Source organism: Petaurus breviceps, unplaced genomic scaffold, assembly GCF_028583685.1.
Source record: "Petaurus breviceps papuanus isolate PSGF00001 unplaced genomic scaffold, PetGlider_PUasm1.0 229, whole genome shotgun sequence".
In the NCBI taxonomy this organism is placed as follows: domain Eukaryota; kingdom Metazoa; phylum Chordata; class Mammalia; order Diprotodontia; family Petauridae; genus Petaurus; species Petaurus breviceps.
Window position 1 is genome coordinate 2,674,963 of NW_027185903.1, and position 22,861 is coordinate 2,697,823.

General features: G+C 37.8%; 2 protein-coding genes across 5 annotated transcripts in view; one reads left to right on the forward strand and one right to left on the reverse strand.

Moving 5' to 3' along the window:
- ACSM3 (acyl-CoA synthetase medium chain family member 3) overlaps nt 1-782 on the forward strand; it is a 45,574-nt gene extending 44,792 nt beyond the window's left edge. For all 4 annotated transcript variants that reach the window (XM_069096066.1, XM_069096065.1, XM_069096067.1 and 1 more), the window contains one exon: nt 514-782. In XM_069096066.1, coding sequence (XP_068952167.1) covers nt 514-600 — 87 coding nt within the window. In that variant the 3' untranslated portion in view covers nt 601-782. The remainder of the gene's footprint in view (nt 1-513) is intronic.
- A 1,436-nt stretch (nt 783-2,218) lies between these two features.
- The window catches only part of ERI2 (ERI1 exoribonuclease family member 2), a 20,958-nt gene continuing 315 nt past the window's right edge, over nt 2,219-22,861 (reverse strand). Inside the window, exons 2-9 of the mRNA XM_069096076.1 lie at nt 15,827-15,897; nt 15,657-15,740; nt 14,919-15,046; nt 14,060-14,216; nt 9,929-10,029; nt 4,980-5,061; nt 4,369-4,457; nt 2,219-4,171 (exon numbers count right to left, since the gene is read on the reverse strand). Of these exons, the coding sequence (XP_068952177.1) occupies nt 2,819-4,171; nt 4,369-4,457; nt 4,980-5,061; nt 9,929-10,029; nt 14,060-14,216; nt 14,919-15,046; nt 15,657-15,740; nt 15,827-15,897 (2,065 nt within the window). The 3' untranslated portion in view covers nt 2,219-2,818. The remainder of the gene's footprint in view (nt 4,172-4,368; nt 4,458-4,979; nt 5,062-9,928; nt 10,030-14,059; nt 14,217-14,918; nt 15,047-15,656; nt 15,741-15,826; nt 15,898-22,861) is intronic.

Consider the following 22,861-nt stretch of genomic DNA (forward strand, 5'->3'; position numbering starts at 1 on the left):
AATTATAGTTTTAACTCTTCCCCATTCCCCAGCCTCAATTTGCCATACTATTTGGCTCACTGGCCTTGTAGCAAGCTACAATTCAAGGCAAATCCAAAAAGTACTTCAAATCCTTCCTTTCAAACTGTGAATATTCAGTGTTTGACAGTTATAAAGCACTTTATAGATCTTTACCTAATCAACACCCTTTTAAGGAAGATACTGGTGATAATTAAGATGCTTTGGAAACCTTAAAGAATTACACAAATGGGGGTTATTCTTATTTTCCTCATTTTACAGGTGACGAAACCAAAGTTTAGGGAATCTAAAGTGACATTCCTATGGTCAGACAGCTACTGTTAGAACTGGAATTTGAACCTGAGTTTTACTCCAAGTTCTGTGCTCTTCTATTCTAGTATTAGGCATTTAGAACCTTGATTTTACCATTTGTGTCATATATGAAAGTTGTTTAGTACACTTTAATTATTAGGTGCAAAATGCTAGAATAACACTTTCCCATCTTGATACCAATAGGTGGAATTTGTTCATGAGTTACCAAAGACCATCAGTGGGAAGATAAAAAGGAATGAATTGCGGAAGAAAGAATGGGGAAAAGTCTAGTTTTATTTGATTACATAATACCATAACACCTATAAGACCCATATATTTTATGGAACTTAAACCCTAAAGATGAAATAAAGAAACAATGGATGCTCGTGGATTGATGGTGGCTTTATAAACATCTTGTGGTAGCAATGTTACATAGTAGGATTCTGAAGTAAAATAAATTATTCTGTAATTAACTCTGTGATTTGTCAGTTTGTTAACAAGTATAGAGGAAAGAAAAAGCTTACTGTGTATGTGCTGTGTCCTAGGGATCTGTTCCCTATGCCCCATGGCCCCAGGTTGGAAGTGGTAATGCCATAGCAATGCCTCCTCCAGTACAGACTGAAAAGGACATGTAAGTTGCAGAGGTGGGTCAAGGCAGTGGCTTCTGCAGTTGTGATAACTGGGGCCTGGCAAATGCCGTTGCCATTCCCCACTTCCATGGTACAGGACAACTGGTTAGTTCCCCTAACTGCTATCTTACTGGAAAGATTATAGTTGCATTTTATTTTAGGAACAAAAAAATGCTCCTAAAAATGTGTAAATTTAATTCTGATAAAACAAATAATCTTACCACCACCATTTTCTTAAAAGGAGGTCTATATCCTTTTGTAAAGCAAAGAATTATTTTTATAGTGCAGATAAATTAGGATCTGGGTAGTTACCAATTTTGGAACTTCAAGTATTTAAAATAACTATTTAATATTGAGTATGTCTAAGGAACCACCACACTAAGTAGAGTGCAGCTTAAGCAAAGAAGTATGAAAAGTGGTTCCTGTCCTTAAGAATCTTATAGTATAGCTAAGAAGATAAGAAATAATCATGAAAACAGCGATAATGTGAATGGTAAAAGCCATTTACAAAATGGAATTGGTTTGATGTGAGAATTAAAAGAACCAACTGGATTCCATATCATGAACAATGACTCCATCTTGTGCTGCTGCTACATGTGTTATACTCCGTCTTGCTTTTCTGCAAATCATTCATGGGAAAATCGATGGTATAATTCATAAAAAGATGATATACTACAAATGGTATAAAATGCAGGTAAATGCAATTAATCAGCATTTCAATTCTGGGAAAGGGAAAACCTCAAAGCCTACTCACCCCTCCCAACTCAACCAAAACTCACTTTTCCCAACCTGGAAAATGCATTATCTTTCCTCCAATTAGAAATCTTGTATCCTGGTTTATATCTTGTTAATTCTTTTCATGCATAAAAATCTGTCTTCTCCTGTATTTGGGGTCCAATGCCAAGCTTAGGAATCCTAGTCCCAATTTGTTATGCAATTGGCATACATTGATTAACAAATCAATATGCTCAGAAGCTCAAACCTTCCTTTCCTCAGTTATTTCAAATTTTAGCCATCACAAATGTTTAAGTAATGGTAAGAAAATTAATCTTACTAATAACCTTCTTACCTTTTAAGCTGCTCTGAAGTCAGCCCAAGATTTCAACACACACACACACACACACACACACACAACTGTAATTCTAATTATATAGATTTTATAAGTCAGTTCAGCTCTTCAGATGCTCATTCTTATGATTTAAAAAAAAAACTTAGTTACTACATCAGTCACAGGATTAGCCTGTTTCTAGAAGAAAAAATGTCACTGAATGAAAACAAAGTAAACATTATCACTGTTTTTATTAGATAATTTAAAAATTACTGTTTCAAGCTCTAATTCAATTATAAAAGGGTTTACATACCTTGCACAGCATTTGTAAAAAAAAAATTGTCCTACAAAGATATTTTACAAAATATTTCATTTATGATTTAACATGACAATTACATACCTGGCTGAAGAGTTGGTGCTAAAAAAAAGGCACTAAAATAGCATATGCTTAGACATCATCCTGCTTTAAAATTTGTGAAATTTTATTTTATAGATGAAAAAACAGGCACAGTATTGAAGAACTAATGACTATAGGGTAAGGTGGTAACTGAAGTCCAGACTATCTGGAATAATATACTATAAAATTAATTTTCTTTAAAAAAATAATAATGCCAAACATTTATAGACCTTGTTGGGTCTTTCTAAGCACTTTCCAAGAAAATTTCTTTATGTTCCTTTAATACTTTAGACTTAAGCAGGCACATTCTAAGTCTATAGAGTTCAGGAATGCCCAGTGAGTTTCCTTATAATCTGTAGTACGTGCCTTTTATATTTGTTGCATTCAAAACCCATTTAAATTAAAGCAAGGTTTGCAAACAAAGAGAGATGATATTCAGGTTCTCATGGATGGTCTGAGTTTCAAACATTTTTCAGGAGAAAAGATTAAATTTCTAGAGGGATTGTAAGGTCCAGGAGATCTAAAATTGATCCCTACTGTGGAAAGAGAGCAATCCATGCCACTGGTCCTCTCTTTTTTAAGTGTTTGCTCCCACTTAAAATAACCACAATTCTGTCCGTTTTTTTGGTATTTCCCAACAGGACAACTATAGAAGGCTTTGCCATGATTTGGTCCATTGTTAGAAACAATGAGTCTTTTAGACCTTCGGCCACAGTTACACAAAGGAGATGTCATTTTCCCACTCTTCCAAGATTCTTGCAGGTTGACAGTGGATTTTAAGACAGAAGGTATCATCTTCTGAAATGAATTTTTCACTGGGGAACAGTGAGATGATGTAGGCTTTTCTTCATGTATTATAAAAGACTGCTTTTTTGATGGGGGAAAAACTGGGGGACTAGAAAGCTTTCTTTTAATGACCATGGAGTAAGGAGTCTGTGGTTCCACCAGTGTTGAGGGAGGAGACAAAACAGTCTTAGATCTGCTCAATAAATGTACTTTTAGGTTAGGCAACTTAAAAGTATCAATATTTGAAGACTGTTTGGGGGATTCCTTTACATTATAAATAGTAGTATGAGGGCTTCTGTAAACAACAGACCCTGACATCTCAGGGGTTTGTGGTGCTTTTCCTAAACTTCCCAAGTCTGTGCTATTTATAATTGTTTGTTCTTTCAAAATCATTAACTTTTCCCCAGGGTCCAATGAAGTGTCCAGATCTAAATCATTAGTGGGAGGTGCAGAGTCTGTTTTTTGTTCAGGCCATGAAGCTGGCAGTAAAGCTACATCCTCCCAATCAGCCAGCATCGGCAAACAGTCAAAGCTAGTACTTGTATCTGTATCAGAGATATTGTTAATGGATGAAATAGTGGAAGTGACAAGCACTAATCCTGAACCCAGTGTTGAAGAATTGCATTTAGGATTATGGGTAAGGTATTCACCTTTTATTTGGTTTTGGCCATATTCTGGTGAATTAGAATTGTGTGGCTGCAGTTTCCTAAGATGAAGAGAAGATTCATTAACTGAGTAACAACTTTTAACCTCACTGAGATTTCTGGTGCTCTCTAATGGTAAGTAATTTTGATGTATCCTTACAAAAGAGCTCACAGAAGTTGACTTTAGAGGACTTTTTCCATTAGAATTTGTGGTATTTTTACCGATGTTAATTTCACCATCACAAAAATCATCCATGCTTGAAGTCTGGATTCCATTCTTAATTCCAAGAGTATCTTCAGCCTGATTCAGATCTAAAGGTCTGGCAACACAACTGGGATTCTTCTCTGAATGTGGTACCTACAAATTTAATAGAAAAATTCAAGAACAGGTGATCACAGTTCCTATAGCATGTTATACTGTATGACAAATAAGAAAAACATTACTGATTGCCTTAAAATAATTATGTTTAATTGTTTTCTTACTTAATGAATATATAATTATTCCCACTCACATAGTCAAAAATGATAGAAAAAAGAAAGCAAGATACTACTAACTTTATCCAAAGATTTAGTAATTTTCATTATGCAACCATCCCTGATCATGTGCCAAGCCAGATAGGCAGTATTCCGAGAATCATCTAATCCTAGGGAAAGAAACAATCAGATATTATGCCTTGTGATTCTATAAAGAAATGCAAGAGAAATAAAAAAATGAAAACAATGCATATTAACAGTATAATGGTTTGATATTTTTTAACCATAAACTTAATGCTTGTGCAAAACTACAGATTTTTTCCATGTTTATTAAAAAGGTCAATAGCCAGAAAAATTCACCAAAATTTTAAAAGTAATATTTATTTGTACCCAATCCAATTTCCTTGCCCAGTTCTTCATTTAATCATAATGAACATGTTTTACTTCATATTAGACTCCCAATGCAATGTTCCCATATTAGGGAACAAAAATAGCCACAAGATGGCAGCAATTTACTTCTGTGACTTATGGACATGGACCCATTAAAGAATTACTATCATTATCATTCTAACTACCCATATGGAATCTTTTTCAGCATTTGAAAGAAACTGTATTTAATACATATTAGATCTCTCAAATGTAATATCACTGTATTTTAGCCAAAAATAAATCAGTTTTTAGATCTTTCTCACCAGAATGCTCTCGTCCTGAGAATTCTATTCCCAGTTCCTGCAACGCACCACTTAACCCTTTTGGCTTTCTCCTATAGAAAAGCTAATCAAATAAAAAGATATGTATTTATAAATACAGGGTAGTTATTTGCAGTGATACAGATTACTAACCTTTATACCATGAAGACCAAAAGAATATCTTAAAATAGATGCCCATAGCCTTCTGTTTTTGTTTTTTGTCTTTTAGGGGGAAGGCAGGGCAGTTGGGGTAAGGACTTGCCCAAGGTCATACAGCTAGTGTGTCAAGTGTCTGAACCCTAATTTGAACTCAGGTCCTACTGACTCCAGGGCTGGTGCTCTACTTGCTGCACCACCCAGCTGCCCCACCCACAGCTTTCTTAAGTTCAACATGTCCAAAAACTGAACAATCTTTACCTAAAACCCTCCTTTCTTCCTAACTACCCTAATACTATCAAGAGTATGCAATCCTCCCTATTACACCCCTACCCTCCAAACCTCCCAACCCCCTACATACCTAATCAAAACCTAAATGTCACCTTCAACTCCTCACTACTTCCCCTATATCCAATCTTTTGACAAATCCTGTCAATTCTACTTCATCACATTTCTCATATATGCTTCCTTCTCCACTCTGACACTGCCATCATCCTGGTAAGGGCCTCGTGCCTAGAACACTTTCCCCCCTCAATTCCACCTCCCAGCTTCCCTGACTTCCTTCTAGTATCAGCTGAATCCTTTCTTCTGCAAGAAGCCTTTTTCAGTATGTTTCAACATTAGTCCTGAGATTATCTCCACTTTTATCAAGAATAAAATTGTTTGAAGGGTGTGAACTATCATCCCTCCTTTTCAATCTGGTACTAGAAATGTTAGCAGTAAGTAGCAATTAGAGAAGAAAAAGAAATCAAAGGAATCAAATTAGGCAAAGAAGAGACCAAGCTATCACTCTTTGCAGATGATATGATGACATACTTAGAGAATCAAGTAAAAAACTACTTGAGACAATAAATAAATTTGGCAAAGTTGCAGGATATAAAATAAACCCACATAAATCCTTGGCATTCCTATATATTTCTAATGAAATCCAACAGCAAGAGATAGAAAGAGAAATCCCATTTAAAGTTACTGTAGACATCATAAAATATTTGGGAAGCTACCTGCCAAAACAAACCCAGGACCTATATGATCACAACTACAAAACACTTTTCACACAAATAAAGCCAGATCTAACTAACTGGAAAAACATCAATTGCTCATGGCTGGGTCGAGCTAATATAATAAAAATGACAATTTAACCTAAATTAAATTATATATTTAGTGCCATACCAATCAATTTACCAAAAAACTACTTTATAGAGCTAGAAAAAATAGTAACAAAATTCATTTGGAAGAACAAACAGTCCAGAATATCAAGGGAATTAATGAAAAGAAATGCTAGGTAAGGTGGACTAGCTATCCAGATTTCAATCTGTATTATAAAGCAGCAGTCATCAAAACTACTTGGTACTGGCTGAGGAATAGAGTAGTGGATCAATGGAACAGATTGGGCACACAAGCCCAATCAGCAATCAATGACCACAGTAATCTATTGTTTGATAAACCCAAACACCCCAGTTTTGGGGATAAGAACTCACTATTTGACAAAAACTGCTGGGAAAACTGGAATATAATATGGCAGAAACTGGGCATAGACCATTATCTAACACCATATACCAAAATCAAGTCTAAATGGGTGCATGATCTAGGTATAAAGATTGATACTGTAAGCAATCTCGGAAAGCAAGGAACAGTTTACCTGTCAGATTTGTGGAGAGGGAAAGACTTTATGACCAAATAAGAATTAGAGAGCATTACAAAATGCAAAATGGATAATTTTGATTACATTAAACTGAAAGGCTTCTGTACAAACAAAGCCAATATAACCAAGATTAAGAGGGAGATGGGAAATTGGGAAAGAATTTTTACAATCTATGTCTCTGAAAAAGGCCTCATTGCTAAAATATACAGAGAATTGAGTCAAATCTATAAGAATACAAGTCATTCCCCAATTGATAAATGGTCAAAGGATATGAACAGGCAGTTTTCAGAGAAAGAAATTAAAGATATCTATAAGAACATGAAGAAATGCTCCAAATCATTATTGATTAGAGAAATGCAAATCAAAACAACTCCGAGGTACCACATCTCACCAGTCAGATTGGCTAAGATGACAAAACAGGAAAATGACAAATGCTGGAGAGGATGTGGGCAAATTGGAACACTAATGCTTTGCTGGTGGAGTTGTGAACTGATCCAACCTTTCTGAAGAGTGTAATGGGAATGCAAATTTAAATATCTTCCCTGCCCCTAGGCTAAAGTGCACCTGGAGCCTGGGGTGGGAGGCTTGTTTTTCAGTAGATACTTCCTGATTGGCCAGTGAGTCAATAAGGTTGTTACATTCTCTGAGCCAGGAGAAGGTTATATAAGCCCTGATGTGTAGCTTTGTTTTGGGGCTCACTTTGAGAAGTGTTCTGTGATTTGATCAAATGAAATTCTGGGAAGCCGTTGTCCAGAGCCCCCCGGCTTTGAAAAACCCAGATGTGGAAACCCAGTTGACTGGGTATGGATGTAATGGTTGGACAGTTTGGAAAGCTGTCTACTTGATCTGTTTCTGTCTTGATAATTCTGTCTGTATATTCTGAAGTTCGGGGTGCTGACCTCTTTCCCCTGAACTAGGTAAACGATACATGTTTGACTGATTAAAGTAAGCTTGTTAACCCATTTTGAGTTGCTTTCCTTTAACAAAGCAGATCCAAGAACCTATATTGGCAGCAAACCTTGAGGACGCTTGGGGTGCTTGCTGCTACAAAGACCAATCTGGAATTATGCTCAAAGGGCTATAAATAATTTCATACACTTTGACCCAGCAATACTACTTCTAGATATAATACTTTATATCCCAAAGAGATCACAGAAGTGGGAGAAAGACCCATATGTACAAAAGTATTTATAGCAGCTCTTTTTGTGGTAGCAAAGAATTGGAAATTAAGAGGGTGCCCATCAATTGGGGAATGGCTGAACAAGCTGTGGTATATGCATGTTATGGAATACTATTGTGCTATAAGAAACAAGGAGCAGATGGACTTCATATTTACCTGGAGACATTTATACGAACTGATGCTGAGTGAGAAGAGTAGAACCAGGAGAAATTTATACACAATTACAGACACAACGTATGTGTGATGACCAACTTTGATAGACTGGACTCTTCTCTGCAATGCAGTGATATAAGTCAATCCCAAAAGACTCATGATGGAGAGAAATGTCTACATCCAGAGACAGAACTAGACAGAACTGAGTTTGAATCCAAATTAAAGCAAACTACCTGATCTTTTTCTTTTTCTTGTTTGGTTTTATTTCCTCTTTACCATTTTTCATTCCATCTGATACAATCCGTCTCTATAACCTGACTAATGTCTAATGTGAAAGTATTTACAGATCTTATACTTGACTGTATGCCGCCATGGGGGGGGGGAGGGGAGGGAGGGGGACAAAATGTGAAACTCAAGGAATTGTGGAATTGAATCTTGTAAACTAAAAGTAAACAAACAAATTCATAAAAAAAAGAATTATAAAGACAAAAAAAAGGAATATAATTGTTTGTATGTTGTCTCCCCCATTAGATTGTAAGCTCTCTGAGGGCAGAGATTTTTATGACCTTTCTTTGTATATTCAGCTATTAGCACAAGCTAGGTACTTAATGGATGCTTGGATTTTTAAAAATTATATGTATTTATATATATGTAACATATATAAATTCCCTATTCTCTCCCTTCCATCCCCAAACTTCCCCCACTATTGAGAATGAAATAACAACAAAAAAGAAAAATAAGTGGGCTGGGTCTAAGCAACAGAGCCTGCTGTGGGTCTTAGCTGTTACCAGTCAGCCAGGAAGTCCAGCTAGTTCAGAGTGACAGAAGTGCAGGCTTCCCTTTAGTTAGGGATTCCTGCCTTGGTTATTCCTATGCAAGTTTCAGACTGTGCAAAAAGCAGGAACTAAGACCCTGCTCTGCTTCTGAGGTCTGAGCCACACCACTGCTGCTTGCTTCTAAACTTGCTCGCCTCAGGTGCACAGCTTGATCCAGAATGCCACCCCTCGGTCTAGGACCCCTCCTCACTAGGCCCTGGATAATAGTGAGGAACAAAGCTGCCACTTGGTATTGGTTCCCATCCCTCTGAGATCTCCCCTTGTCCTACTTTCCAGCCTCTTCCTGTGCTGCACTACTGTATTCATAATGTTCTTGGTCAGACGTTGTCCCCTATGTCCACAGCCCTCTGTGTCTCTCTCCCTATTCTGCCCTGGGTTAGACTTTTTCTTAGATTTCCTCATCAGGATTCATTCTGGTGCATTTTCTAGATCTGTTTGGAGGAGTGCTGGTAGGAACTCCATATACTTCCTTCCTGCTACTCCATCATCTTGGCTCTGCCTCCAATAAATCCCTGTTTCCTTGATCAAGGATCCATTTTTTTCTGATTTGACACATGCGCTTTCTTTTTATTGTTTTTAGAAATTTCACATATTTAGAAAATTATTTACTTGTATCTAACATATTACTAAATGTATTAGAAATATTGTATGAACTTTCCAAGGGAGGTAGTATGGTACAGTAGATAGAATAGTGGACCAAGAGTCAGAAAAATGTGGGTTCAAATCTGGCTGCAGACACTAGCGATCCTGGGCAAGTCACTTAAACCTTTCTGAGACTAGGTTTCTGCATTTATAAAGCAGGATAGCTTTATATACAATAGCTCTGACCTCACAGGGTTATTAAGGATCAAATGATATAAAGTATGTGTAGTGCTTTGAAAACTTTAAAAAGTTGTACATGTAAGCTATTATTATTTCAAAGAAATATCTTTTAAGGAACATGAACATGTGCACATATTTTGATTCTTATTGATGATTTTCTCACCTTATAAGTTGCTCTGAGGTCTACCCAAGAATTCAAAAATACAGGCTTTCGCAATTGTTTCCGTCTACATTCATACTCCAAGCAAACTCCCAAGTCCCAGTCTGTGTTAAATATATGAAATAAAATAAAATGTTGTCATTGTTTATGTCCAATCTCACCAGCTATATTTATAGTTACATAAATAAATATCGGAAGATAGTGTATAAAGCAGGGGTGGGGAACCTATGGCCTTGAGGCCATATGTAGCCCTCTAGGTCCCCAAGTGTGGCTCTTTGAATTCACAGAACAAATCTCTTTAATAAAAGGATTTGTTCTGTAAAACTTAGACTCAGTCAAAAGGCTGTACCCAAGGACCTAGAAGGCTACAGGTTCCCCATCCATAGTACAAAGCATAATAAAATTATAACTCCCTGGTCAGTGCTAGTGAATAAGATCCTGTTTTGTGTGTTTTTTTACAAGACACTCTTTTAACATCTTAAAATACAATTGTTATATTTCACATAGCTAATTTTTAAGAAAATTTACCTGATGTAATAGATTTTCTCAAGCACCAATTTAGACAAACTAAATGTTTCAGAAAGGAAGAAAAATAGTTTTAAATTATAAAACCCTCCATACAAAAAGACTATTAGTTTTCAGAAAGACAAATGTTAATATGGTATTCCAACACTACTGTCTCATAGCTCCTTCGTGTCTTTAAACTGCAATGACCTTTATCTCCATTCAGTTTCAGCCAGTCACAAGCACAGACACATCATGAACTTCAAACTGCTTTCCCCCTAAAACCACCAACTGTAAAAGTTCCCTTCTCTACGCACAACTGCCTGTCCCACGGCCCCCTAACCATCCCTGTTCTGTGCCCACACGGTGACTTCCAGCTCCTGGATTCCTCAATCTATCCCAGCTAACCTTCATCCTCAGGCACTGCGGTAATGTTCTCATTAACACACTAGAATCCGTCTCCCTTGGCTAGCTCTGCCATTTTGCCAATCTCAAACCTGAGTGAGCTGGTCTGACTCTACTGCTCACAGACTGACCAAGGTTATCAGAGAAAGACACAAAACAAAGCAGAATGACTCCAAACCAATTCAGCACAACAAATAACTGTTAAGCATCTGCAATATACAAAGGGCTGTAGGAGAAGAATCTGTGTGGAGTACAAAGATATTAAATAAGACATGGCTCTTGCCCTCAAGGAGCTTACAATGGGGAATATGTGTATAAGTACTTTTTCTTTTTTTTGCCTTTTTGGAGGGCAATTGGGGTTAAGTAACTTGCCCAAGGTTACACGGCTAGTTTGTGTGTGTGTGTGTGGGTGTTAAGTATCTGAGGCCAGAACCAAACTCAGGTCCTCCTGACTCCAGGGCTGGCGCTTTATTCACTGCGCTACCTAGCCGCCCCAGTATAAGTACTTTTAACATGAAATAGACTGGTTGACTCCAGTGAGAAAGAAGAGACTGATGTGGATGTATAAAAATGCATCAATCAACCTCAATTTAAAGAGAACAGTATAGAAAAAAAAAGCAAGGGTAATAAGATAAAAACCAAAAGCTGGAGTGCTTAAGCTCAGAATGAGCTGAGGTTCGTATACTGAACACTAAAGACAACAAGGACTGTTTTGTTTGGTTGAGTTTTAAGCAATACTAGAGTCAAGAAAAATTTGGAAGAAAGGATAGGACCTAAAAGATGGGTGCAGTGTTGAAAATGGGAAAGAATGCAGGACTCCTCAATCTTATTCTACTTTTGTCTTCTCTACCGAGAAAGATCTTTGGACAGGGAAGGCTAAAACAAAAAAGCTTAACATGGAGTTGAAACCCAAGATAAGTAAAGGAGGTAGTAAGACCCTAGTTGCCCTCAATGAATTCCATTCACCATGCCCAGGGTTACTGAAAGAACTGGTCAATGCCAAGTGCTGAAAGCTTGTGGAGAACGGGAGAAATGCCACAGGGCTGAAAAGGGGTAAATGCCCTGAATTTTGAAAAAGAGAAGGGGGTAGGACCTGTAAACTATAAGCCAATGAACTTGTCTTTAAATAATCTGTTGTAGAATTGTTCTGGAAATCAAAGAATGATTTGTGAAAATTTTAAAGTTCTACTGATGGTGGGTTTTTTTTTTTTTCCATATCAGTCATGTCATTTTTCTGCAAGTGCTCCTTTCCTCTAAGTCCTTCCTTTAACCTTCTCTTGTAACAAAGAAAACCATTTCACCATTGGTACAGCATTCCACATCTTTAGTTCCCATAGAATCTAAATCAGTTCTCCAGGAGCAATATTAAGATTGGTCACTGCATTTCTGAGTATTTAGAAAAGGAAGCAGAGCTCACAAAGATTCAGCATGGTTTCCTTAGCAACAGATCATACTAGACTGACCACTGATATAGAGGGCATATATATCCATGTACAGGTTGGTGTATATGACTACTTGGGTCTCTCTCAACTCTGAAATTCTATGCTTCTATGGTAAGTACATAGGCAAGATATAAAGTGCAATGAGAAATCAAAAGAAATGATAACTTTATCCTGATCACTTCAAAGCGATCTGAGTGGAGGTGGTAGATTAGAGGTGGACCTTAGATAAGCAGTATTTCGTTCTATTCTTACCAGAAAGGGGGGGAGTATCCCAGATGTCAGGAATTACATGGAGACAGAAAAACAAGGGTAACATGGAAAATGTAGTTAATAGATATGACAGATCTTGCAGAGGAATATGAAACAAGTGATTAGATGTGGGAACTGGGAATGTAGGAAATAAAGGAGACAGAAGGAAGCAAATATGACTCCAAGGTTTTAAATGTGGGTGAATTGGGGTAATGGCAGTGCAATCTTCAGAAATAGCAAAGTTTGGAGGAAAAGCAAGTTTAATGGGAAAGATGAATAATTTGGTTTGGGGCATGTTACAGTTACTCCTACCTGCTCTCCATTTTCTCTTCTCTATAAACTATCTTCCAATAGGATTGTTAGATCAATTTTCCTAAAGCCCAGCTCTGATTATGCCCTTCCCCATACCTTAGCCCTCTACTGTAAACTCTAAAACCTCCAATAGCTTATATTGTTTACCAAATAAAATCTAAATTTCATAGTAGTCAAGGTATTCTATAATTTTGCTCCAACCTCTCCTAGCAATCTTCTACTTCATTGTTCCCTTTCTTGGACTACACATCATTCCTAAAACATTCCACTTTTCCTGGCCACTGTGCTTTGGCTCACTCTAAAATGTCCTTTCTCCTACTGCTGCCTTTCAAATTCTTATCCCTCCTTCAAGGCAGAGCTCAAAAAAAAATAGGAATCTATGGCCCAAATGGGCTAGCTGAGTCAAAATGAGGCTTAGCAAACTCTACAAACAACCACATCCATTAACCACTATATACAATAGAGGCCAGGGGAAGACTCATTATAGAACTGAAAGAGCAAGGCAAGCTTCACAGAGGAAGTAGCATGGGAGCTGGCCCTTAAAAGATAGGAAAGTTTTTAATAAACAGATAGATGTCCCTTAAAGGGTGGTACAGGGATGTATATTTCAGAAATCAGGAATAATGTGGGCTGAATTATAAATTCCTTGGGGGCTGGTGTCATTGTTAACTCCACTACACCCAGCACAATACCTTGCACAGTGAAGCTGTTTAATAAGCATGTTGAAAAGATGAATGATATAGGAAAAGTATTCAAATATTATTACCAAATGAAGACACCCGATTATACTATACCATTACTACATAGTAAAAAGAGCCTGCTTTATCTCTCAACCTTGGGAGTCTCAGAACACAAACATGAAGTGAGGCCTCTCCTTCTTCAGGTCTGTGAATGGGTAAGTTTTCACTTTTTCATCAAATTATCAGAGTGAAGACAAATGGTCTAAAAACTTCTCAATAGGATGAAATTTAGAAACACGTGAATTTTTAATTATCTGAGCTAACATATACTAGGCACTCTTTTGGGGGATGGAGGAACTGATCCAAGAGTTACTGAATAACCACAAGTTTCCTGCCCAAAAAAACAATCAGAAATAGTGCTTTTCATTATGATTGATAAGCCCCTATTACATAAGCAATTTAATCTGAACAGCGTATCTTCCTTTAACAAGAACATGCCTAATAATAATTCAATACTGATCCCAAATCAAAGTTCTCTGTACCTGACCAAGTAACAAATGCACATAATTTTACTTCTGAAGCAGAATTATTTGTAACACTGGAAGCAAATGTTATCTTCTTCTGCTGTTGAATCACTTGAATCCATTTGCAGAACTGTGATAAGCAAATCTTCAGAGGCACTCCTTCATCAACTTGAGCCTAAATATAATACCATTAAAACACATTCAGATATTAACAGGCTTATAAATGGGCACAAGTTTTTTTAAATGAAAAGATTAATATATAGTCCTGATTTTGGCTTTCTCCTTGGCAGTAAAAATCAGCCCCTTACAGCATATTGGGCCTTATTAGCACAAACTATAAATTGGGATGAATAAAACTAAAATCATATGGTAAGATCATGACAACAAAAATAATTCCTCCAGAATTTTTAGGTGTAAGACAAATTTTTGTTGCCCAATTTCCATAATAGTATTTGATATTAATTTCTCCAAACCTATTCCTTTTTTTTTTTTTAAATTAAAGTAATTGGGGTTAAGTAACTTGCTCAAGGTTACACGGCCAGTTATTTCTGGGTGTGGTGCTAAATATCTGAGCCTGGATTCGATCCCTAGGTCATCCCGACACTGGGGCCGGTGTTCTTACTAGCTGAGCCACTTGGCTGCCCCCTCCTATTCATTTCCTAATACACATATATGAATAACCTTGTAGACACAAATAGTGTGTGTGTGTACGCACATGAGCACTAACAGATCTTTGCACTAATAGGTAGAATGCACTAACAGATCTTTGGGAAAAAGAACATTTTTCTCAAGTTTTAATTTAACTCCCAAAGCCCTTCACTTGCTAGTTTGCTTCCTTACTATAATCTGTTTCCAAATTTTCATATTTGTGCCATACCTGTCTTATGCCTGTCAGTTCAACACAAAATTTGGAAAGAATTGGATGTTCCTCAGGCTGGACGTAGGTCTGGAATTCAGACTCAATTTCTCCAGTTAATGTATTTAGAAGGACTGCTGGAAACTCAACTAAAAAAAATAATGATCAATACATAAGTTAAAATACAATTACTAAATTAGCACAATTAAAGACAGTATTATTACTGTATCTCCATTAAAGTAAGTTAGGATTAAAAGAATGGTGCAAGATGATATGGTAGCTGTAATAGGCTCTATAACAGGTAAAAGTCCTGAGACAACATAATTTGTTCTCTTCAAAATTGACCATACCTAAGCATAGTCAGAAAAAGTGGTGAGCATGTATTAATTCATAGGATCACAGATTTAGCATTAAAACAGACCTGGCAAGCCATCTAATTCAATTACCTCACTTTACAGAGGAGAAAAGTGATTGCTCCTTCAATAATTTTTTTGCTTATTACTTGGAATATCAGTATTCTTGTATAAGTAATTGGCACAAGTGGAGAATTTTCTTTGTTAATACTTTTAGGAATTAGTATAAGAATGACTTCTTTCCATCCTTTATTTAAATCAGATCAATTTTATAGCAACACACTAATACATTTTACATACATAATGTTTATTGTTTCACTGCCTTTATAAAATATAAACTCAAATTCATCTAGTTTTCAACCTTAATTAAACCCAGCTTTTAACATATTGTTTCAATCAGACTCACTTATCTCCTGGCTATAGTGGCGTTTCCCATCATTCCAGCATGTTGACTCAAAATCAATGATAATTAAGTAGTCAAATAATTGCTCTGCAACAGACCAAATTATGGTTATGTTAGCAGTATTTAAAATGCAGTACATTACAAAAGAAGATGAAATTAAGCACACTACTTACTTGACCTGATTCTACCCAGATCATCCTTATTAGCTGGACTGATGGACTTCCTCCTAATTAATCCAAGTTGCCTAAAAAAATGAGATCAAGGATAATCATTAAAGAAGGATACTTGACCTTTGTTTGACTACACACTGTGAAAATGAACAGCAGAAGGAATACTACCGTGCTTTAAGAAATGATAAGCAGGGTGATTTTAGAAGAAAGATGGAACAACTTGGATGAAATAATAAAGAGTGAAATTAGCAAAACCATAGCTATTTCTGGAGCTCCTTTAAAACAAAATTGCTGGATGTGATCCTTACCAAAACAGGCTTGAACAGAAGGCAAAATTGTCATTAATGTATTGTGCTCTGGTATTAAGACTTAGAAATCTTAAGACTAGATTCTTCTGAGTCTTTTTCCTCAAATGCAAAATGAGGCTAATGGTTACATTAATGTGAATAAAGTTGAAATGGTAATGGAAAAAGCACTGGACTTAAAATCGTACATGCTTCAGAAAACTGACAAAGTCATCTATCATACGTATAAAGTATGATCCCCTGCACAAAATTTCTTGCCCTGGCATTTAAGATCCTCCACAATCTGGTCCTCACCTACCTTTATAGTGTCATTTCATATTATTCTCTTTAGCATAGTCTCTATTTCAGTCAACTTGGACAATTAAGCTCTTCCCCAAACTCAACATGAAATCTTCCACCTCTATATACTCACCTAAGCTAGGATCATGCTTGGAATTTCTCATCATCTCTGTCTTTCAGTATCCTTAATTTTCTTCAAGGCTCAGATCAGGAGCCAACGTCTCCAAAAAGGCTTCCCTGATCCCCACCCCTCCACCACCTTCCTCAAATATTATTAGCATACTTTGTTTCTTTCCTTTAACCCTATCACTCTTTTTTTTGGAGGGGGAAAGGCAGGGCAATTGGGGTTAAGTGACTTGCCCAAGGTCACATGGGTAGTGTTAAGTGTATGAGGCTGGGTTTGAACTCAGATCCTCCTGATTCCAGGGTCGGTGCTCTATTCACTGCACCACCTTGCCATCCCAACACTATCACTCTTACTCTTGCAGTAAAACCATCTGTATACACATCATATTCATGAGTTACTCCAAAAAGAATGTAAACTCTTTGAAATTAGAGACTATCATTTTTCTTGTTGTATCCCTAGTACCTACCACAGTGTGTCAAACTCTGTGAGATTCAGTTTTCTCACCTATAAAAGTGGTACAAAACTTGACATTACAGGATTGTTATTGGACTGAAATGAGAATATAGATGTATAAAGTGATTTGTAAATCTCTTTTTTAAAATAATATTTCATTTTCCCCAATTACATGTAAAAACAATTTTTAGGGGGCAGAGTCAAGCTGGCGGAGTAGAAGCAGGACCTCCCCGCAGCTCTGGCTTCCACCTTCCCCAATTCATGTAAAAGAGGACTCTGAACAAACTTTAGAGGTACAGAACCCACAAAATAACACAGAGAAACTAACCTCCCACTGATGACAGCCCAGCAGGCCAGCAGGAATAGGCCAGCGCAGTGCTCTGGGAGCTGAGCACAGCTCCACACTGAGGTTTTAGCCCCAGGACAGGCTTGACCAGCCGTGGGCTGGAGGGACTCCAGATCACCAGCAGCTGTGGCCGTTTCCAGAATTATCAATACATAGAGGCTAAGGACAAAGTGAGAGATCAGTGCAGTCTGGACTTTGGGACCCAGTAAGTGGGAGTGCCTTGGCTTCTTGCCCTGGCCACAGAGGGCTGTGGTGCAGCCGCCACCACGTGGCAGCTTCAACTCCTGGCCTGCAGAGTATAGGGGGACCAAGCAACCAGTTTGAGGGGTAATCGCTCTTGCTTTAGCCTGCTTGGATATGGATTGCGCTCCAGAGTGGAGATCCTGGGGTGTGTGACCAGCTTGCCAAAGTGTGTGGAGTCTTCAGAGAAGGCACCCAACTAATACATCTGGCAGCTGAGAAAACCCTAGTGTTTGGTACAAAGCTCCCCTGTCTTGTAGCAGAGTCCTACTGTGGCAAAAAGCCCCAAAGTCAAGTAACTGAGTAGCAACATGACCAGGCAAAGGAAGCAAACAGAAGAATCCAACATTAGACTCCTATTTTGGGGACAAAAAGGAGCAAAGCATGGAACAGGTGGAAGACAGTGAAGTCAGAACTCCTGCACCAAAAGCTTCAAAGGAAAATACGAGCTGGTTACAGGCCACAGAGGACCTTAAGAAGCAGATAAGTGGAGGAAAAATTGGGAAGAGAAATGAGAACGATGCAAGAAAATTACAAAATGAGAGTCAACATCCTGACTGAGGAAAATAACACCTTAAAAAATAGACTAACTCAAATGGCAAAAGAGGCTCAAAAAGGCAATGAGGAGAAGAATGCCTTAAAAAGCCGAATTTGCCAGATGGAAAAAGGATCTCAAAAGCTCACTGAGGAGAATCATTGCTTCAGAATTAGATTGGAGCAAATGGAAGCTAGTGACTTTATGAGAAATCAAGATGCTGTTAAACAGATCCAAACAAATGAAAAAATAGAAGGCAATGTGAAATATCTCACTGGAAAAAACACTGACCTAGAAAATAGATGCAGGAGAGATAATTTAAAAATTATTGGACTACCTAAAAGCCATGATCAAAGTAAGAACCTAGAAATCATCCTCCAAGAAATTCTCAAGGAAAACTGCCCTGGTGTTTTAGAACCAGAGGGCAAAATAGAGGTTGAAAGAATCCACCGATCACCTCCTAAAAAAGATCCCAAAAAGAAAACTCCTAGGAATATTATAGCCAGGTTCCGGAATTCCCAGATCAAGGAGAGAATATTACAAGCAGCCAGGAAGAAACAATTTGAATATTGTGGAAACACAGTCAGGACAACTCAGGATCTGGCAGTTTCTACACTGAGGGATAGAAGGGCTTGTAATATGATATTCTGGAGGGCAAAAGAGCTGGGATTAAAACCAAGAATCACCTACCCAGCAAAACTGAGCATCATGTTTCAGGGGAAAATATGGTCATTCAGTGGAAAAGAGAACTTTCAAGCATTCTTGATTTAAAAAAACCAGAGTTGAATAGAAAATTTGACATTCAGATACGAAAAGCATGAGAAGGTAAACAGGGAAAAGAAATCATAAGAAACTTATCAAAGTTGAACTATTTACATTCCTACATGAAAAAACAATAATTGTAACTGATAAAACTTCTCTCAGTATGAAAACAGTTGAAGGGAATAGAATTATGTATATATATATTTCTATATTGGAGGGTATGTGGGCATATGAATACATTATGTGAATGTGTGTATAAATGTTTACAGGTATACATAGATAGAGGGCACAGGACCAGTTTAATAGGAAGGGATGATAATTAAAAGGTGAAATTAAGATGTGAGAGAGGAATATAATGAGAGGAGATGGGGAGAGACAGAATGGTGTAAACTATATCACACAGAAGAGGCAAGGGAAAATGGTTACAACGGAGGGAAAGAATAGGAAGGCAAAAGGAAATGGGTCAACCTTATTCTCATTGAATTTGGCTAGGGGAGGGAATGACATAGACACTAAATAGGGTATCTCACCCTGCAGAAGAGTAGGGGGGGAAGGGGTTGAGAGGGGGGATGATGGAAAGGAGGGCAAGCTGTGGGGAGGGAAGTTGGAAGCACCCACTTTTGAAAAGGGACAGGATCAAAGTAGAGAATAGAACAAGTGGGAGGTGGGATAGAAGGGAAGGAAATATAGTCAGTCTTTTACAATATATCTACTATGTTATTGGTTTGCATTAGCCACACATGTACAACCTATACTGAACTGCTTATCTTCCCAGTAAGGGTGGGAGACAAGGGAGGAAGAGAATGAATCTGGAATTCAAAGTTTTAAAATCAAATACTCAAATATATATATACTATTATTAATATTATTTTACATGTAATTGGGAAATAAGATATACAGGTACTGGGGCATAGAGATCCACTGGAAAAATCGAAATAGGGTATGGGAGAAGATATGGGAGAGAGCAGATTGGAGGTGGGGATATCCTGTGGGACTGCTATTTTGGGGCAGTGGATGGGGGAAAAACAGGGAGAAAATTTGTAACTCAAAATCTGGTGGAAATGAATGGTGTAAATCTGAAGTTAATAAAGCATATGAAAAATGAAAAAAAAATTTAAAAATTAAATAAAAGGAAAAAAAAACAATTTTTAACATTTCCTTTTTAAAAAAAAGTTTTGAGTTCCAAATTCTGTCTCTCCCTCCCTGAGATAGCAAGTAATGTGATATAGGTTATACATGTACAATCATCTAAAATGTATTTCCATAGCAGTCATTTTGTGGGGGGGAAAAAAAAGAAAAAAGTGAGAAATAAATAGTATGCTTTGGTCTGTATTCAGATGCCATCAGTTCTTTCTCTAGAGGTAGATAACATTTTTTCATTATAATTCCTCTGAGATTGTCTTAGAGCACAATAGCTAAATCATTCACAGTTACAGTATTACTGTTACTTTGTACAATGTTCTCCTGGTTCTGCCCACTTCACTCTTCATGTGAGTCTTGGCAGGTTTTTCTGAAATAAATCTTAAGGCAAAGTGCTCAAATAAATGCAAACTATATACATAATAATTTTGTACACTGAAACAATATAATTTTCAAATATAAATAATTTTGTACATCGAAAAATATAGAATAAGTAGAAATTTAGGGTGGCTAGGTGGTGCAGTGAGTAAAGCGCCGGCCCTGGAGTCAGGAGGACCAGAGTTCAGTTCCAGCCTCAGACACTTAACACCCACACAAAAATACTAGGCGTGTAACATTGGGCAAGTTACTTAACCCCAATTGCCCTCCCAAAGGCAAAAAAAAAAAAAAGAATAAGTAGAAATTTGATCAGGACTGTATAACTTATCTTTATGGCTGAAGGGCCCCAGGTTGTGTAGGCCTGAATTAGATGAACAAATCTTTGTGAAGATGTAGATAAAAGTAGACATGGACGAGTGCTAAATACTTAACACAGACATGAAATATGTATTTGAAGTCAAATATGTAGCACTATAGAAGTATACTATTATTCTTGCCTTTATATGTATTTTCATCCAGTTAAGTATTGGGTGGCTGTTACGTGGGGGAAAAACAGAAACCACAGCCACTTTTCAACATTTTGATAGAGGGATCCCCACCCATCTGGTGGTCTAATAATAGAAAGTCTCAAGATGTTAATTGAAGAAACATAATGCAATAAACTATGCAAGAACCTCTCTTACAATTGTAAAAATATTTGGTCACTTCCCCTTATCTCCAGTTCTTGAAAAGGGAATTGTTTTCTCATTTGGGTAACAAATCCTGGTATCTGCATAGCTAATAGTCCATCAGAAGCCCCCTTTCCCTAACCCTCTTCCTCCAGTGAAAGGTGTTACTTATCTATACTAAGTTCTGGCAGAAAATTATTGATTTACTATGTACTCTAAAATGGTCTGAAAAAAATATATAAAAACTAAATCTGTATCCTAGGAAGTTGAAGCTGCTATCAGCAGTTTCCTTGAAATGTTAATATATTGCTTGGCTTTCAGTTCAGCTTTTGATCTTTGACCTAGTCATTGGACCTCCCTTCTCTCCCCACAGGTATGTCTCTACCAAGAGGTCTCATTCCTCTCAGTAGATAACACTGCCAGATACTTACATGCACAGAAAAAGCAATGGAAATCAAAACGTTTTAAGATTCAGTCTCATTCTTTAAAGAATTTACAATTTACATAAGAAGACAATTAAATTTAACACTTATTAGACACCTTCCAGTACAAGGTACTATGGATACAATATGAGAGGGGAGGGGTGCCTATACGGACATCTTTAACTGGATACCCTATGAAATCCTAAAACATCTTAAAATCAACCTATCTGAACCTTAACTCATTATCAGTTCAAAACTTAGTCATCATCCACAACTCCTCATTCTCTCACCCCCGAATAACTAATCAATTCTACTTTTACCACATCTCTCCTTTGACACTAAGCTACCCTTTTCACTACCTGGAATGCTCCCTCTCCTCATCTCTGCTTCCATGGCTTCCTTCAAATCTCAACTAAAATACCCTGGCCGCCTTAGTTCTAGTCTTCCCTCTGTTAATTATCTCCAATTTATCCTGTCTATGGTTTGTTTTTACACAGTTGTCTGCATGTTGTCTCTTCCATTGGAGCCTGAACTCTTTGAAAGCAGGGGCTGTCTTTTGGCTTTCTTTGTATTCCCAGAGCTTAGCGCACAGTCTTTCTTCCCCCAGGGGCAAATGGGGTTACGTGACTTGCCCAGGGTCACACAGCTAATAAGTGTCAAGTGTTTGAGGCCCCACTTGAACTCAGTTCCTTCAGACTCCAGGACTGCAGGACTGGTGCACCTGCACACAGTAGGGGAATAATAAATGTCTGATGGGAGTCAGGAAGATGAACTCAAATCCAGCCTCCAGGACTTATTAGCCGGGCGACCTTAGGTAAGTCACTTCTGCTCTTTCTGACTTAGTTTCCCATTCTGTAAAACGGGGCTAATAATTGTATCCATCTCCAGGGTTGTGAGAATAAAACGACGTTATTTGTAAAACACTTTGCAAACGATACAGTGCCATATAAGTGAGCATGGAACATAGCACTTTGGGGTCTACGAAGTGTTTTATATCTCGCTTGATCCTCACATCAACCCCGTGAGAGGAATGCCATTATCCCCGTTTTACAGATGAGAAAACTGAGTCTGAGAGGTTCCATGATCCGTCCCGTGTCGGTCACACAGCCAGTAAGCTTCCGAGACAGGACTTGAATCGAGGTCTTCCTGACTCCGAGTCCAGAAATACACAGATGCACCCCTGGCCTAGCCCTGGCATCACCTTTCTTTCCTTCAGGGACTAGGCCCCGAGAACCGGCTCGGTTGAGGATGCAGTGAGTGACCCCAAGGGGCCCGAACCACGTCCTCCACGCGCCCTCCCTCCGCCTCAAACTTCGAGCGCGCACGCGCAGACACAGATTCTTCACACACACACACACACACACACACACACACACACACACA